Source organism: Spermophilus citellus (genome assembly GCF_964194105.1).
Source record: "Spermophilus citellus genome assembly, chromosome: 1".
Taxonomy (NCBI): Eukaryota; Metazoa; Chordata; class Mammalia; order Rodentia; family Sciuridae; genus Spermophilus; species Spermophilus citellus.
This window is the reverse complement of record NC_138182.1, coordinates 116,869,843-116,889,790: the sequence shown is the minus strand read 5'-3', so window position 1 is coordinate 116,889,790 and position 19,948 is coordinate 116,869,843. Positions and strand designations below refer to the sequence as shown.

The 19,948-nt window shown below is 39.6% G+C and overlaps 1 protein-coding gene across 1 annotated transcript in view; it reads right to left on the bottom strand.

Annotated features, from left to right (window-relative positions):
* Positions 1–2,785: 2,785 nt before the first annotated feature.
* LOC308647678 (olfactory receptor 2T33-like) overlaps positions 2,786–19,948 on the bottom strand; it is a gene marked incomplete at its 3' end in the record, with an annotated part of 43,021 nt that continues 25,858 nt past the window's right edge. The window contains exon 2 of the mRNA XM_081291990.1: positions 2,786–3,734. Within this exon, the coding sequence (XP_081148116.1) occupies positions 2,786–3,721 (936 nt within the window). The 5' untranslated portion in view covers positions 3,722–3,734. The remainder of the gene's footprint in view (positions 3,735–19,948) is intronic.

Here is a 19,948-nt window from a genome sequence, read left to right as displayed (position 1 = left end):
GTTTTTCTTTTAAAAACTGAGAGCCACATTCCTAATTCTATATATACAATTCATAGTATTTTATAAGATTGTACTCAAGAAACTGTTAAAATAACATTGAAAATTGTCTTCACAGATGTACATCTGGTCTAACTGGAATGCATGCTAAACTCTTTTCTGTAAACATCATCAAGAGGAATGGGATCACTGCTAGTGGCCAGACATTACCTGCAGTGGACCTGGAGCTGGGAGGTGGGTGTGTCACTCGCAGATCTCCATGGTGCCCAGTGCAGGACATGCCCCATCCATGTCCTGGTGCGTGTGAGTGCGCCTCACCTCTGCTCCACAGGAACTTTCCTTCTGCTTAAACTGCTGCAAACTCACTGGCCCCTAGGAAGGCTGTGCCCCAACCACAGCAGACAAGCAAATGAGGAGCAAGAGGAAGGCTCCCAAAGCTTCTGCTTCCACAAGAACCCTACCTTCTGTCACTCACTTTTCTTTTGCAAGCACAAGTCCTGAAGTGACCCTGACATCAAAGAGGAAGAAAAAGGTTTACTGCTCATGGTGCATCAAGGGAAATCTTTCTCTTGTCTCCAGAGATAGTGATCACACCTCCTCAGTCATATAGGAAGACAGCACATGTGGATAAATCTGTACCTTCCATTCTGTGTTTTGGTACAAGTGCACATTTGACACAATGTGAAAAGACAAACACAATGTCTTACTGTCAGAATTTGGACTCACTTCTCTCCCACAACTGCATAGTTACCTGGTCATACACTCAAGCTGATTCCCTGTGTTGTACATCATTCCCCTTGGAGTAGTGAAAGGGTAGTTTCTGCTCATAGCATGTGACTTCCTGATTTAGGGTCCACGTCAAGCAGAACACTGCTCACAGAGTAGGCTAGGAACAGCAGAGCTCCTACCTCACTCACGTGGCATTCACCAGTAAACACAGGTGCCAAGTCAAGGGCCAGGGAAAGACAGGGCCTTCATGAGCCTCAGAAACACAACTAGATGAACAAAGCCCAGTGAACAGAGAAGTCTGAATTCACAATCAAAACACCAACAACACAACTGGGCATGTACCCTGGTTCTCCTTAGTTCAAAGTTTGAAAAGTGAATCTAATAAAAATAACCATTATTTGTTCAAAAGTATTCAAGATACAAGGTTATAGATCATACCAACTTACCTTGTAAATATGAGGAGGGAGTGGAGTTAAAATGGAGTGTATTCATAATTATGTATTTATATTTGTGGGGCTGGTGACAGAGTGCAGGTCCTTATGCATCCTAGACAAGTGCTGTGCAACTGAGAGACACTTGTCTTGATTTAGTTTTTTTTTCTTTTTCTTTTTGAAGGTAATCAAAGTAATCATTTGATAAATATAACCTGATATTACTGTAAAGTAGTCTCTACAGAGTTTGTGGTAATCACTAAGCAAACAACCTGATGCAATGAAAATCAAAAGCAAAGATTCAAAACATAACAATAGATGAAATTGCTTAACTACATGGAATTCAGTAAGAAAAAAAAAGAACTAACATACAGCAAAAATAGAAAAAAAAACAAGGAAAAGTAATAAGTTCTTACCTATTAATAATTACATCATTTGAACATAAAATGAATAAATTGAACATACAATTAATAAATTCTTTAATTCTAAAATGTTAAGCACCTGAATAGTTAAAAACACCAAAGAGCAACCTCATGTGCTTCCAAGAGACCCCTCACATGTGAGAACACACAGAGGAAACTCCAGGAAAGAAGAGGATATTCCATGAATGGAAGCCAAAAAGAGCAGCCAGCTAGGCTTGAATTCAAATAAAATGACTGACACTGAAAGAAAGAAGAGTTGAAGTCACCATCTTTATACAGGAGATGATTCAGCAGGAGAATAAAACATACCCAATATATAAAGCAACACTGTTCGATGTGAGGACAGAGACAGCAGTGTAATAATGACAGGCACCTTCAACACCTGCCTTCAGCAATGGGAACCTCAACCAGACAGAAATCCCACAGAGCAGCCCTGGGTTTAACTGCACCTGAACCCAAGTGGATGCAGTGGGCAGGCAAGAACATGGCCCCCAACATGTTCTTATCCAAAGACTCGACTCTGGCATCTACCCAAAGAGATGGTGTTAGACCAGAACACAAAGAAAAGACCACTGACTCCAATTAAAATCAAATTAAAGCAAGCTTATTATTTCAACCAGCTGGGCTGCCTCTCCCAACAAAAACCACAGGAACAAGACAGCACTGCATCTTTCTTGCAGCCCAGCTTTATAGCCCAGAAAGTTACACAAAGGGCGGTCACAGATAACAAAACTCTGAGGAGCATAACACTAATGCTAGTTTACATTTTTGCTGGCCCCGACATCAGAATTTATGAAGGTCATTACAGCCTCAGTGAGGGTCCTTATCTTGGCCAGGGAAGGCCAAGATTTATGAAGCATCATTAAAGTTTAGAGAGGGCTACTATCTGGTCAGAGAGAGCCAGGCATGGGTGAGTTCAAGGCAAGGGCAGGAATTCCAAGCAAGATCAGAATTTTCAGTAATTTATAGTAAAGCCAAAATTAGATTTTCATGTCTTTGTGGCGAGATGGCTCCCAATTTTAAGAGGGAATCAGACTGGGCCTATCACAATAAAAATTTTAACTGATTCACCAAACACTGCACAGAAATACCTTAAAAGGTAAAATGGCAAAGTGAAAACAAAATAAATTGAAAAAACACAAAATCAGCAGTTCAATAAAGCAAATAAACTAGTAACTTGTAATGACAGCATGAATCCTGTTGGAATCACATAGCATGTGTCTTGCCCAGCCAATTTCTGAAGGCCCCCTTGACATCTTTATTCCTCATGCTATAGATGAGGGGGTTCAGAACAGGAGTGAAGACAGTGTAAAATACAGAGACTACTTTGCTGTGGCCCACTGAGTGGTAGGACTTGGGTCTCATGTAAATTACCATGAGGGTGCCATAGAACAGCCCCACCACAGCCAGATGAGAGGAGCAGGTGGTGAAGGCTTTCTTTCTGGCTGCAGCAGAATTCATTCTTAACACAGCAGCCAGGATGAGACTGTATGAGGCCACAATGAGAGACAGAGGGATCAAGAGCATCAGGATGCAACAGATGTACATGAAAAACTCAAAAACAGTGGTGTCCGCACAGACAAGGCGCACCAACGAAGGTGCCTCACAGAAGAAGTGGTCTATCTCCCTGGAGTGGCAGTAGGGGAAGCTCAGAGCGGCACTGGCTTGCATCAGCCCATCAATTCCTCCCAAAAGCCAGGAGCCTGCTACCAGTTGGGAACACAGCTTGTGGCTCATGAGAACATGGTAGCGCAATGGGTGGCATATGGCCACATAGCGGTCATAGGACATGGCTGACAGGAGGAAGCACTCTCCCCCTCCCAGAGTAAGGAACAGGAAAATCTGAGAACCACAGCCAGCAGGAGAAATGGACCTGGAGTTCAGCAGGTAGTTGGCTGCCATTTTGGGGATGATGGTGGAGACCAGCATCAAGTCCATGAGGGAGAGCTGGCTGAGCAGGAAGTACATGGGGGTGTGGAGTCTGGGGTCTGTGTGGATGAGCAGGATCATCAGGGCATTGCCCACCAGGGAGGCGATGAAGGTCATGAACACCAGAGAAAACAGGACTCGATGGGTCTGTGTGTGGTCAAAGAGCCCCAGGAGAATGAAGTTCATCCCTGTGGAATCAGTAGAGTTCTCCATGGCTGTGGGCAACCTGGAAGGCAGGAGAATGTCTGAGGAATTGGGCCTGGTTAAAATGAGGATCTGGAACGTCCTTAAAATGGCTTGGTCACCTGACAGAAAGCCTTATCCTGGAGGCCTAGTTATTTAATTTTCTTCTTTCCAGAAAAACATTATCCTTAGCATTCATGGTTCATAGCTGCCAGGAGTTTGTATATTCTCAATTCCAGCTAAATTAGAAAAAATGTATACACAGCTTTTATACAAGCCTCTCTCTCAGGCTGCAGCAGAGTGCTAGTCTGAGAAGGCTGATGCTTGGCCTGTGATTGCCAGTGTGGTGCCTTTCCTGTCATCCTGGCCAAAGAAGCCATGTTGTGTAATCCCAGGTTTCTATATTGAAATATCTCCCTGATGGAGGACTTTTGAATTCATGTAGATTAGTGGATGTTACACTCTCTCTTGTGATTGTAACTTTTCAGTTTTCCCACACTTGTATTTAAGGGAGTTTCTGGAGATTTCCTTCAATGCTAGGATGAATTGAAATTTAAAATATAAATAAGCAACCTAAAGAAAATGTATAATCACTAAAATCAGACTTTGATGTTTAGGAAAGAAAACATGACTAAATTACTCTTTTCCACACAGTCAGGGATGTGCCCCACCATGCCCACCTCCTCACCTGGTCACCTCTTCTCCTCCTGACCAGGAGCCATTGGTCAGTACAATACCCTCTGGACAACTGTCTTCCACATCTAGTAGGTACTCAAAGAGCTGCTATTTTAGACTGAAAATTCTTATTTTAAAAGTCGATAATTTCTTAGAGGAACTTAAATTACATGAAGAAACAAACTGTGCTACTTGCAAGCTCTCACATTTAAGTAATCCTATGTTCTTACAGACAGGAGACAAGTGCCAGTCTGTTAATTAAGACTGGTCCAAACAAGCTTCTTCACATGAAGTTAGTGTTGAACACTCAGCATGGATTATGAACAGGACACAGAGCCTCTCCGTTAATCACAGGATGGCTCTCTTGTAACTGAAATCTCCAGATGGCATTTCTCTGCCATGATGTCCTGCATGGGTGAAAGGCTCTCTTCTCACACCTCAGTGAGATTTATCTTCTCCTTATAAATTCAAGTTTGCACAGAGAGTAATAGATTAATGACTACCAAAAAAACAATGCGGGGGTTCAGTCATAATCTATGTGTAGCAGGCCATTTCTGATTTATTTTTTCAATTTAATTAAAACCCAAGATAAATTTTGTAAGTGGGCAGCACACCTCTAGTAAACACTGCAGCTATAGTGACTAATGTAGTATGCCAACAATGGTCTTTAAATTTAAATACTTAGATGTTCTTGATATCAAAACAGCCATTGTCTAATTATCATAATATTTAACATTATTGTTAAATATTGAACACATTACTGTCATGCCCTCTTAATTGCATATGTATGTAAATATACATCCAATTTACCAATTCTTAATCACTGATGCATCAGATAGACATTATGCATATAGCATATTACACTTATAAATTCCTGGTTCCTCTGTAATACTCATATTGTGATCTAAGTCCTTTACATGTGGTAAGAGTTTCTGTAGTAATCAATCGTAAATTGTTGCCTTTATTTTTTGAGGATAAATGAATCCCTTACTTTCTCACTATATTCAGCTGTAAATCTTTTTCAATTCCTGCATCTGTGATGTTGTTAGATATTTTCAGAAGCAGTAATAATTTGTCAGTCATAATACCTTGAAAATAAATTTTGAGTCACATTTCCTAAGGCAGAAACTGGATTCATCTGCAAACCCATTGTAAAATATTTTCCTCTTCTTTCTGTTGAAAATGTTTCTTACACATCTTGTTATTTATACACAATTGCTTTATTTTATCATTTATATGTATTGTAGATATCTTCCCTGAACTAATTTATAGAATCCAAAATTTTATAACACTATTTAGGACCAAACTTTGCATTATATACCCCCATGTTTGTGCACTTACATGCTGTTACTCATATGTGGATGGGATGCATTATGTGAGTAGCTTTTCAAAACTGAATGCTCTGTATAATTTTGGGATAAAGGTGCCACTGATTGCTATGTAAACTATATTCATAATCACTGTGAGTTTGGTATTGATTTTCACTGTTAGCAAATACTGCTATCATATATCTCAATCTTACAAATGCACTGGTCCAAGCTTGTCTTCCCACTGCTTGGTGTGGACAGAAAAGCTGTGCTCTGTGACTGGCTCAACCACAGATGAAGGAAGGCTTGCTATGGCTAAGCCAGGCAGCACAGTGTACCGTGGACAGAGGTGTGATTATGGGTGGCTGAGTTAGCCTGAGAGTGGAAGGAAAGCATCCAAGTCCTGCACAAATCTACTCAGAAAAGTTGTGTAAGATGTGGGCAGCTCACCAGCCCCCTGAAAAATGCCCTGGCAGGTCCCAGACGTGGGAGAACCTCACACTGCCCTGGAAGCTTCCAGCCCCACTTCCTGATGCTATAGGTTTACTCTCTGACCCATGTTTTATAAAAACGGCAACAGCTGTGCCGACACCAGCTTCCCACGAAATCTGCAGAGCATAAAATACTTCAATGTAATTTGCACTCTCTATTCATATGTGAAGAAGAAAATCATTTGATACTAAAAGTATTTTAAAACATTTTTGTGATCTGATTGAAATTGTCACTCACTAAACACTCTTTTCTATTTAAATTTCCACATGAAGTATCCTGTGGAATGTCTGCATATTAACAACTGGACACCTAAAATCCAGAAATTTATGTGAGTTGTTAAGACAAATTCTAAAAATTAAAGAACTAATATGTATTTGTTTTCCTTTCCTTATCTCAATAGAATCATTTATTTAATTATGTGCATACAGAAATACAGGTTTGTGGTCTGGGGACTTAATTTTGAACAATCTATATATCTTACCAGTAGTTGGATAAAATTAGGTAACTTAAATCAATACTCACCTCAACTTTATCCTGTACAGACTGGACAGCCTAACAATACATATTAGGTTAGTATGCACTTCTTCCATTGTTTGGTGGTTACAAAAGAAAATTCATGCAAAAACATTGCAGCATGCATAACCCTTCAGTTCCACAAATATCACCCATAATTATTAGGTTTAGAATATTATTACAATTGGTCATGAATAGATACTGCCTACCCAAATATTTTGGAAAAATTAATAAATACTTTAGGATTGTGTTATCGTGTGTGTGTGTGTGTGTGTGTGTGTGTGTGTGTGTATATATATATACTTAAAAGACAATACTTTCAACATCACTTTGGATTCTGAACTTTGTCCATGTCTCATAAATTCTTTGAATACACAACAGTCCCACAAGAGCACTGCTAATTTAATCATTGTAAGGCTATTGTGCCCTTTCATTATTAGTCTTGAAATTCTTAATAAATTACCAAATTAATTTTAATTAGTAAAATTAATATACTTAAAGAATTGAATTAGTAAAATTAATATGCTAAAGAATTATTTTGAGTTAATATATCATGGATATTTTCATGTACACTATTATTTTCACATTTTTTTTAAAAAATTTGGAATAAGTCAAATGATAAAATCCTAGAATGTGTTCATCACAAAAAAAAGAAGTTGTACCAAATGAATACAATTATGTATGCCTCCATACAAATAATTTCAAGAAACATTTTTGGGGACAAAGAATTTTCAGTTCACTGCCCTTTTCCTCTCTATATTGAAAACAATTACATCCTGCTGTTGCTTATTTCCCAATTACTTAAGCTTTGTGATTATGGAGAGTTCACTTCTTACATCTACAGAGTATGTCCACCCACTTCAGTGTGGCTCCCCAGAATGTGAAAAACTACAATCTTTCCACTGAAGGTGCACGTCACATATCTTGCTGACCAATACTTACATTTGTCCTGAATAGGGTAGTTTTCTTCAATCAATCACAGAATTTACCATAAAGCACCCTTCAGTAGGTCTCCCAAGGACAGAGTGGTAGCTTGGTTCCAACATGGATGATAACAGCGGTGGCAAATATCACCCTAAGCCCCACTTGATCAAGGATTGTCTTATCAAATGTTACAACAGATAAATGAGGCAGACTGTGCTTACATTTTAGAATTGCAGATGTAGAAAGAGAGTATTTAAAAAATGGGTTTTTTTTTAGTTTCCTGAAAAATCAAAGGGAAATGTTTGTTCTTAAACCAGAGAACATGACTCTAGAATGCAGGCCTGAGAGAGTCCTTCTAGGTTTCCTGATTCCCAGGTTCCATTGCAATTACAACAGTGTCAAGACTCATGTACTGAATAAATCAAATAACATGAAATAAATAATGGACTTTCCAAGGCTTAGGCTGCTCCAAGGATAAGCTTTCTGGTAACTGACAAGTTAATTCAAGTAGGGCACACCACTGTGATAGTCATTCTCAGCAGATGCAGTGCCCCACACACCCTTATTGCACAAAGGAAGTAGGTGAGAAATACTTTATTAATTTACCACAAATGGAAACTCTTTGACTATAGGAATGCTGACCTAACCCATGGGAAGCAGTGGCTCCGTCCCCCTTGTAGTTTTCATCACTGGCCAACCCATCAGTGTGTTCCAGTGAACCCCCCATTCCACAGGAGTGGGTTGACGGCATGCAGGTGGGCTTGTGCATGACATTATTACTGGTTTCTACTATGGCAGTGACAGGTCCTGAGGGGTAGGCACACTTGCCATCCTGCCTGTCTGCAATCGGTGTTTTAAAATGTGGATAGAAGCCGTATCCCAAAGTCATAAGGAAAACACAGGAGTGAAGACAGAGTGATTAATCTGTTACTGTTTCCTAGTCAGCTCTCACTTCATCATAGAAACCACTGCTCTCATCTACTCAAAAACTGCCACTGCTCCCGGAGTTAGGTGCACTGGTTTAAGTGAGAGAATTCACTGCATTCATCTAACCCAGAGCTGAACCTGAACATCTCTCACTGCTCCTGAATTCCCCATCACCAATATTTTTTTTGCCTAAATTCAACTTGATAAAATGAAATCATTTAATTTAAGCATAGAAAATATGTAGTCTCTGTAGAAATTGACAGGTCTAATACAATTACTGTGTTTATGCACAAACATTCAGACTTCAGTTTCTCCTGATACTATTCACTGCCTGTTGGAATAGCTTACTATCAACTACACTGTGGGAATTTAAAAATATAATTTGTTCACTAACATGGGGTGAAAATGTAGACCTAACCTCATACCTGGAAATAACCTAAAGGAAGGAAAAGCACCTTGAGTACACTGAAGTTGTCCCTTCTTTAAGTTCCTTTTCAATAGACAATGAGAACTATTATACAACTATGAAATTGTTACCAGGGAAACCATAGTGACAGTCACAGTGATCATGCTATTTGACAGAGGTAACAGTTATGTTTTGCATATTTTACAAAATGTGTTTGCAGAGAGTAAAAGGAAAGTTAAAAGATTACTGGATGTGATCAAGATACTTTAATTCTTGATTTTAAAGTTATGTACAGGCCTTAAAAATATGAAAAAAAAAATTGACAGCAACGTAAGCTTTAGAGAACACTACCTCTTTCCAGCACTCAGGCTAAGTCTTGGCACTGACCTGCCTCCTGAGCATCCACTGTGCAGGCCACAGAGCTCCCAGGCTCTGGCCCTGGACCACTGTGTACTTGTATAAAAGGCTCTGATGCTTGTGTAAAATGAGAGGCACCCATCCAAAGTCCTAGAGCACCTTACCATCAGGCTTTGGAAGTCTCAACAGGAGCATGTTCACTAGGATGGGGTGACAAGACATTTTCTCTTCTTATTAACTCAATGCAGATGATTCTCAAATCCCAGGATATTGGATCCCTGAAGAAAACTTCCTGCAGGGCTAATGCACTGTTATTACCAGGATATGATTCATTGCAAGGAAGCAGATTTCCAACAATAAATGAGATGGTACTTGTAAATAAATTCTCTCTTTCCTGGGAATGCAATCCACTCTGTTGGCCTGTACTTTAGCAATATCCATGTGTCAAGAAAGATCTGAAAGCTACAGAGGATAGAGTGTCTTAGAAATACCTTGCTCTAAAATATGTTATTTTAAAGTGGAAAACAAAATTTTGACTAAATGTTACTCAAGAAAATAAAAAGTTGTGAAAGAATTAATTCAGATGTGAACAAAATAAGTCAAAGTAAAAAACAAAATAGTTAATCTCTGAGTATTTTATTTTTATTGTCTTGGAGTTGAATTTGTACTAATTACTTTTTCCTTTGGCTTTTATACAAATAAAATATCTAGACATTTTCACAACACATAAATATGTTTAATTATTTTATCTTAAAATTAAGAGCTTTCCAAGCTTGCCACATGTCTTGCCTGAAATTATTATAGGTTTATAAAAATTCACCAGTTAAAGATAAACATATAGTCTGACCACCTGAAACATCATTTTTGAAATTCTATTTTTATCATTTTTATCTAATATTTTATAATTTAGCATAAAATCTTTCTATAAAACTTCAGATTCTCAATGTTATCATTCTTCCAATGGAAATGGAAGACTGTGTTAAAGGGTTTACTCTAGGGCTGGGGTTGTGGTATAGTGGTAGAGCGCTTGCCTAAGATGCATGAGGCACTAGCTTCTATCCCTAGCACAACATAAAAATACTGAACAAAACAAAATGCATAGTATAACCAAACATGTAAGTTTTATTGTTTCAAGTAAAATGAAAGAGGATGAAGATATATTACACAAATACACAATTAGTAAAAACAGTGCATCTTCAGCCATTAAATTAAAGTGAGTGTTTGAAAATACATAACAAACCACTGAATATATAACTTTATTTTTTTATTTATACTAAATTTTATATAGCATTTAAAATGTCATATATGGTCTATGAATGAACTACCAAGATGGGCTCATTGGGGAGACTACATGCTTTATTATTTCTTTCCAAGAATAAAAACATCCAGTTAACAAAATTTAAAAAAAAAATCACACAGTAAAATAATACAAAAATATAAAACTTTCACAGACATCAGGGGAAGCCAAGCTAAAAACAAAATAAGTTACCAACATACTCACTAGAAGTTCTAAAAAACGTCTGATAACAATGGATGCAAAAGAATCTTGAGCGCTATGGTGGTGGAAATGTCATATTAACATTCTGTTTCAGCAAACAAGTCAAGAAAAAGATCACCATCCGTCTACCTAAATAATAGTAAATAAAAACAACAACAACAACTTTTGATCCCACAAAGGAGCTTTAATTTCCACAGATCCAAACTGAACATAGTCCAGACATCCTCCAAAACACATGGGGTAACATATTGTGGCATTTTAGACAATAGAAGACCTGTAGGAATTAAACAGGGTGAAAAACTGCTGAGAGCAGAGTTGCAGAGGAGTCTTTGAACTGAGAGAAAAACACAGGATGTAGGACTATTCATCATGGGGTTCCAAGGACAAGAATAGAACAGGCCAAACTAAACAATGGGATAAACAGCAGATCCATGTTCATTCTGGAGGGTGCTTCACTGGTGGTTGAGGGACTTGGGAGGCTGGTGCATGCAGCCTTTCTTGATTACAGTGTAGACTATTAAGCTTGTATTTATTGAAATTGCTTGAAAAAAAAGGCTGGGTTGTGAGCATCGTACTTCTTAAAAAGTATTCTTCAGTTGAAACATAGATAATAGTCCCAAAATTGCTGGAATAGTGAATTCACTTTTTGAGTAAAAGTTAATTAAAACATGAAGGTTTATTGATAAGTAAAATATGGGGGGGGCAGATATACAGATCCAAGGGAATCCAGTAGTTCTCCCTTATCTCTGGTTTTGTGCACCATAGACTAAGTTACCTACAATCAACTACAAAGTGAAAACTTGAATTTTAAAAATCCAGAAATAAATAATCCATAAGTATAGAATCTGGCACAGCAATGCTCCAGTCTGACCTGAAAAGATGAACCTCTCCACTTAATGAGAAAAGAATTATAGGCAGAGGTTGCAGAGATCTTTGCTAAGAGTAAATATACATGTGAAACTGCAAAGAAGGAAAAACAAAAGCATGCTACTTTTGCTCTTGAACCTCAAGTTGCAAAAGTTATGGCCACATCACTCAGCATTCAGCTAAGATCAACAATGTTTTCAAAGAGAGCATCAGTGGTTCCAGGTATCCCCTGGGCAATGTGGATCGTGTCTCCCATTCATAAGGAGGGGTCCCTGTAATTACCCTCTAAAAATCCCACCAGTCACTCTGCCCAACCACAAAAGCTGGGGCAATGTAGTGTATTGTTAATAAAGCCTCAAGGCCACACACTGGCCACACACTTTCTCAGGGCCCCCTTGACCTCGCTGTTCCTCAGGCTATAGATGAGGGGGTTCAGCATAGGGGTGAGGATGCTATAGAAGGCTGACACCACCTTATCGTGGTGAGCTGACCTGTAGGATTTGGGTCTCACGTAGATAAAAATGGCAGCTCCATAAAACAGCCCCAGCACAGCCACGTGTGAGGAGCAGGTGGCAAAGGCCTTCTTGCGGGCTTCTGTGGAGCGCATGCGGAGGACTGCAGCCAGGATGAAACTGTAGGAGGTCAGGATGAGGCAGAAGGGCACCAGGAGCATCAACACACAGCAGAAGTACATGACATCCTCAAAGACAGACGTGTCAGCACAAGCCAAGCGCACCAGTGTAGGGGCCTCACAGAAGAAATGGTCTATCTCTCGCCTGCTACAAAACGGGAAGCTCAGGGCAACAACTGCCTGCATCAGCCCGTCAGCTGCTCCCAGGAACCAGGACCCCATGGTCATCGTCAGACACAGTGGCCAGCTCATGAGCATGGGGTAGCGCAGAGGGTGGCATATGGCCACATAGCGGTCATAGGACATGGCTGCTAAGAGGAAGCACTCTCCACCACCCAGAGTGAGAAGGAAGAAGATCTGGAAGCCACAGCCAGCAGGGGAGATGGACTTGTTTCCAGTCAAGTAGTCAGCAGCCATTTTGGGCACAGTGGTGGAAACCAGCATGGCGTCCATGAGGGACAGTTGGCTCAAGAGGAAGTACATGGGCATATGGAGCCGGAGGTCCTGTTGAATCAGGAGAATCATGAGGGCATTGCCCACTAGAGCCATGAAAGATATTGTCAGAACCATCCCAAAGAGAAACTGTTGGGCTCTGGAGTGGCCCAAGAGACCTAGGAGAATGAAGTCGGAACTGGTGTTCCCACTTTCCATGATTTCAAACAACAGAAGAGACACTGTCAGTGGAAACATAGGAGAGAGGTTAATTTTGTAAATGCCCCATGTTATTTATATCCTTCTAAATCATCACATTTGTAATAATAAAACCTATTTCAAATCTTTCTTCTGTCATTTTTCTTCTTGTTTTTATTTTTTATTTATTTTTCTTTTTGTGCTGGGGATTGAACTCAGGAATTCTCGGTCACTGAGCCACATCCCCAGCTCTGTTTTGTATTTTATTTTGAAACAGGGTCTTACTGAGTTCCTTAGTGCCTCACAATTGCTATGGTTGGCTTCTAACCTGCAATTCTTCTGTCTCAGTCTCTCAAGCTGCTGGGATTACCACCATGTGCCACCGCGTCCGGCTTCATCTACTTTTTAAACTTGTTTAAATCAAGATAAAATTAACTTAAAGTATTTTTTTTCATTTTGAAGTTTCACGTGATAAATGCCTCATAGGTTGAGTGTTGATTAATTGGCATACTAAATCCTAATTCTTGAGAATTTGCAACTGACATGCAAGAGAGGCTTTTTAGTTACTTGGTGCCCAAATAAATAGGTGAGCAGGAAATGGTGTACATGTGTCATTCAGATTGATGCTTTAGTGGTGTCCTGCATGATCAATACTCTTAGAGATTAATTGTCAATATCTTACTTTCAAAAAATGATGTACTTAATAATGAAGATTCCAAATCTAAAACACATGAAACTTGGTTAAACTACCAAAATCATGATGTTTGCCCTGACGCTGACTGAATCTGGAAAGCCCTTTCTAAAACTGGAGGGTTTACCTTCTCAGATCTAGAAGGCAGGAAGACAGCATCTGCAGACAGAAGCATAACCTCATGTGAAGTTGGTAGTACCTTAGTCACTTCCACAGTTTTACACTTAATCAGTGTTATTTGAGTTTGTTAGTTAGTGTGGAGATCTATTGCTCAATGCACTCTCTCATTAATCCTTCAACAGTGCTTTGTATTGATTTAAAGATGCACTATTTTCTGGGTAAGGAAAAATCTGGTTCTTTATTACAAAAGTGTGCAGAAACATTAAATTCTCTCTCATTCCACTTAGAGTCAAACTTTTTAAATCAGTTTCTGTCTTTGATCTTCTCCTGCTAGAACTGGATGAAGAAGCCCAGAAATGGACAGATATGGCTACTAGTCTGTCCTCAGGGATGCTGCCTGCTTCATCATAGACACATCTCAGAAGGTGTGCAGCTCTTAGGGAGTGCCAAGATCCACCCTAAGTCCAAATGCTAGTCATGACTGGAGAGCATCCTGCCTTGGATTGCTCCACCCTGTGCACATACTTCTTTGTCAAATATGTCTTCACCTGCCAACCTCTGTGCTCTGCACACCCCCAAATCTCTGAAGCATGATCTGTGTGCCTGGTGACCACATGAAAACCCTGGCCATGGCTCTCACTGGCTTCCCAAGGCTGGAGGAAACCCTAATCCATTCTTCCTTACTCCAACTTCTCAGTGTTAAAGACAGACTAAGCTTTAGACCTGTTTAGAAATCATTATGTAATTCAGTAACTCTAGGATGTTGGGCAAGTTCCTTTAATTTTTTGTACTGTATTAAACATCTTTAAGTGAACAGTGACACAGTGACATTAAGTATATTCACATAATGGTACAACTCTCACCAGTGTCCACCTTGAAAACTCTTTTCATCTCCCCAAAATGAAACCATGCACCATTAGAGAGAACTCCCCATTCTTCTCCCAGGCCACTGGCAGTCTCCAGTCTCTCTCCCTCTATAAATCGGTGACTCTAAGAAGTTCACCTGGAGGAAGTCACTCCTGTCCTTGTCTGTTTGCACTACCTGCTGTCCATGACCTTGACTCGGGTGCATGGATGCTGCTTGGTGTGTCATTGTTCCCTTCTTCTCGAGAGTCACTAGTGCCTCACTGGCTGTGCGCAGCACACTTTGCTTATTCCTGTACACATCCATGGCCGCCTTGCACTTCCATGCACTTTCTTAAACATTTATATAATTTTAATGGACATTTGACAGCAGAAGTTACAGCTTTTACTTTAATAAAGTGATAAGATGTCACATGAAATAGGACAACTTCAGTGATCCTTTTGCTTAAGTCATCCAAAAGAGGTTTATGAGTTTTAGAGAATAAATTCAACAACTCCCAGGACTTTTCAGTTCATTACGAAGTTTCTATTTGTGTATAAATCATTTTAAATTAAAAATCACTAACACTTAAGTTTTCAAAGGAGGTGGGGATTTATTATATACTTTTTGAGGGTAGAATGGGTATATAAATGTGATTTGCCATTACAAACGTAATTTTCCAGTCAGCATTACATAGCATTTAAATTCAAAGAAAGAGCAAATGAATTCTCCAAATAATAAAATGAATCCCAGGTAGTTATTTTTGTAAGAAATGATAATGCTTGACTTTACTAAAATTAACTATCCATATATTTATATTACACAAATGAAGTAAGTTGACACTAGTCAGAAATACTTGCAAAGCTATGCAAATAGAATTATTTGGAATTTATTTCCAGAACAATGATCATGGATACAAAGTGTTGGTAAAAGAGTAATAAAGCGTTAACTCTGCTTGCAAATAGAATACAACATGCCACTAAAAGGAGGAAAGGAAGCACAAATCCCAGGTTTGGGAAAAAGTATTATCCTGAAAACCAAAGATTTCTTTTTTTCTTTCTTCCCTCTGACTTCATGGGTTTGGAGATTTCTTACCCACATTTCCATCTGCTTCTACAGCTTTTTCTTAGAGTCATGTGAAAATGTTTGCTTTTCCCATGTCTTTGCAATGCTGTGAGGAGCACAGCATTCCCCTGCCCTTTCTTCCTTTTAAAAAAGCTTTTAGGTAATCATGGGAAATTTAAAGCAGTACCTGTAATTTTCTTTTCTATAATTTTTTCAGACTCATTGCCAAAATTTGATATTAAAATGTTAAGTTTCTTACCCAGTGTACTGAGATGATCTTCTGTAACAAATAATATCATACACATCTTTTATTTGAGGGAATCAATGGGCTGATAAAGAATCCAGCTGGTGGGCACCAGCTAGCACATACTGCAGCTCTCTGGGGGTAACAAGCACAGCAGGCAACAGAGGATTTTCTCATACTTGATGAGCATGAAGTGCTAGGACTGGCATCCCCTACCCATGTGAGGGGACAGTCACTGCAGCAGGCTGCATCTGTGTCTTCTGTGAGAAGCATGGTCACAGTCCCCTCATGCTGCAGGAGTGAGTTGCTACTGCTGTGTCCAGCTGGAGTATATCAGTGCCTATGCACAGCTACAGGGTGTGTGACCTGTACCCACAGGGGCTGGAAGCACTCTCATTAGCCAGAGCCACGTGACCTGATACTTCAGGGTCAGAGAGGTTTGGATTTCAGGGGTGTTTCAAAGATCCCCAGGATTCTGACATACTTTGTATGCTTCAGAAAGCTATGAATCATAAAATAATAGAGGATCATTCTGGGGTAAAAAGAAAATGTAAATAAGTGTCCTGGGAAAAGGTCATGATTTTAAAACACATCTATGGGTGAAGTTATAGGATCCTGGTATTTCTTTTCTGAATTTCAATAGAAGAGAAGATTAAAAACTGAACCACTGACACCAGCCACTGTCAGAAAGTATAACTGGAATGAAATGAAGCCAAGGGTAGAATTCAGCTAATTTTTTTTGCTCCCTTTTAACTAAATTTAAGAGAATCAATGCTAAAGTACAGGTGCCAATTTGCATTTATGAAAGAGAGTATTATTTTATTTGTATATTTGTATTTTTGTGTCTAGGTAACAACATCCATTATAACAGCAACAGTGCTGGGGAGAGCTCTCACATTTCCTGTCTGTAGATGTTGACTTAGCAAAGTGTCCAATCCCAATCAGATGCAGAATGTGATTGATAGAGCACATAGGTACAGTCTACTTTTAAAGTCAAATCTTATTATTTCTGCTGAAATATTTGTAATATGTTTTAAATAGCTATTGAAGTAGTTTCAATTTTAATTTCATTGAATAGATAAATGAATGAAATGAAAGAATCATACTGCTATAGTGAACTGCATATGCCAAAGTAAACTTAGCTACCAATTGCTGTACAGATTGTCGAGGTGAGAAATTGGGTAGTCGTGGCTAGAGAACACAGCCTGAGGCATCCAGAGCTGAGGGGGGATTAGCAATTGAGCTTTGGTCTTGCTAAAAACTGGCCTTGAATTTATTTAAAATTGCGAAGTTAACTTAATGCCAGCATGGTAGGCAGAAAATGGCTTCATAAAGACTTCCATGTAGCAATCACATGAATCTGTCAGCATGTTAGTTTACAAGGCCAAGAAAAGTTTGCAGACAGAATTAAGTCTTATAATAGGCTGATATTAAATATGGATTATATAAGTGAGTCCAAAGTAATGACAGGATGCTTACAAGTGAGAGGGAGGCATTAGAGAGAATGGTTGAAATGCCAGAATGAGGTGTTTACCCAATACTCCAAATATGGATGGGGATGGAGAAAGGGTCCAGGGGCCAGAGCTCTAGGGGTCTCCAGAAGGTGGGATGGGGAAAGGACAGTTCTTCCCTAGGGCTTCCAGGAGGAGGCAGCCTGATATTAATCTCCTGAGGTCAATTTTGGCATGTGTCTTCCAGAAGGAAGGCAATGCACTTGAACTGTTGAAGTCACTGAGGGTGTGTTCAGTGTTACAGCATCAGCAGGAAACAAACCATCAGCATCACACCCAGGACGGCTGTTGACCATGAGAGGCCAACACAACACAAGACCCTCTGTAATCAGGTCAGGGCAGAGGAAGCCAGGCACGTGCCAAGTCTTAGAGCTCCAAGCCAGCACACTCCCGGCTGTCACTCTGACACCAGTTACTGTTAGCTTTGACCTCCTGTGCCCTCCCTGTCCATGGGATATGAGAAGATCCCTCATAGGCTTGTTCCTGTCTGCTGACTGCAGGAACGGTGACCCTCCCACCACCACCCCACATTGTGGGCTCAGGGCTCGTGCTCTTTCCCAAGCTCTCTTACCAAGACCTGCACCCCCACACCCTATTGTGGTGCTGTGTGTTCCTGCTCACTCCAAGGTGAGCCAGGCCATAGCGGTCAATCCCTGCCATGTCCTTGGTGGTTGCTGCAGGGAGGGTAATGAGTGCACCTCTGAGAGCTCTGCCTCTCCTGTGAAAATGCAAGCACTAACTTTTCCTTTAGTTTCCCTAATAAGGTGAAGTACATGTCAATGGGATCAGACAGCATGTGCTACATTTGTCGTATTTTCTCCAGAATTGTATTTCTGAAATTCATCCATACAATAATAGGTACCTAAATATTAGATTTGGTGCAAAATTACCTGTTCATTCTGTTCCAATGTTAGTAGATGTTAGACTAGTTTTCATTTTTGTGATGATGGAAATGATGCTCTCCAGACACTTTTGTGCATGTGTTCAGTAAATATTTATGCAAATTTGGGGCATCTATACCTAGAAGTGAAATTGGCAGGACAAAGAGAATGTGGAGTTTAATTTTTTAGATTATACAAAAATGTCTCCTACAATGGCTTTCCCAACCAGCTGTAAAAGACTCTCCTTTATGTATCGGGCAATTTTTGTTATTTTCTCTTATTAACTTGAGACCTTCTGAGTTTGAAGTGGACATCATTTGAGTTTTGCTCATGTCTGCTAGGCTGAGGACCTTTCCAACACTGACTAACAATGCTGTGAAGTGACGCTTCAAGATGATTGGACTAGGATTAAGCCCCAACTTCTTTAATAAGACTCCTATACCACAAGAATTAATTCCAAGAATCAATAAATGAGATGGATTCAAACTAAAAAGCTTCCTCTCAGCAAAAGAAAAGATCAGTGAGGTGAATAGAGAGCCTACAATATGGGAACAAATTTTTACCACATGCTCATCAGATACAATATAAATCTCTAGGATATATAAGGAACTCAAAAATCTTAACACCAAAAAACAAATAACCTAATCAATAAATGGGACAAGGAACTGAACAGGCACTTCTCAGACGAAGATATACAATCAATCAACAAATATATGAAAAAAATGTTCAATATCTCTACTAACTAGAGAAATGCAAATCCACACTACTCTAAGATTTCTTCTCACTCCATTCAGAATGCCAGCTATTAAGAATACAAACAACAATAAGTTTTGGCGAGGATGTGGGAAAAAAGGTACTCTCATACATTGCTGGTGGGCCTGCAACTTGGTACAGCCAATATGGAAAGCAGTGTGGAGATTTCTTGGAAAACTGGGAATGGAACCACTATTTTACCCAGCTATCCCACTCCTTGGTTTTATACCCAAAGGACTTAAAAACTGCATACTACAGGGACACAGCCACATCAATGTTTATAGCAGCACAATTCACAATAGCTAAACTGTGGAACCAACCTAGATGCCCTTCAGTAGATGAAAGGATAAAGACAATGTGGTATGAGTACACACACACACACACACACACACACACACACACAGGAATATTATTCAGCATTAAAAGAGAATAAAATCATGGCACTTGCAGGTAAATGGATGGAGTTGGAGACTATAATGCTAAGTGAAGTTAGCCAATCCCCCAAAAAACAAATGCCAAATGTTTTCTCTGATTTAAGGCTGTGGTGGCCATAAGGGGGTGGGGAGCATGGGAGGATAGGGCAAAGGGAAATGTGGGAGGGAGAGGAAGGGAAGGAGCATGGGGGTAGGAAAGACAGTGGAATAAGATGGACAACAATACCTTAAGTACATGTATGAAGACACAAATGGTGTGACCCTACTTTGTGTACAACTAGAGATGTGAATATTTGTGCTCTATGTGTGTAATATGAGTTTTAATGCATTCTGCTGTCATATATAACGTTAAAATTTTTTAAAAAAGACAATTGGCCTTGTTTACTGAGCTCTGAGACATTATCTAGATATGTAGAGATTCTTTCACAGCATAGCTACATGGCTATTTAGCTGGTTTGAGCTGCTTGCATTTCAATGCATTGTATAG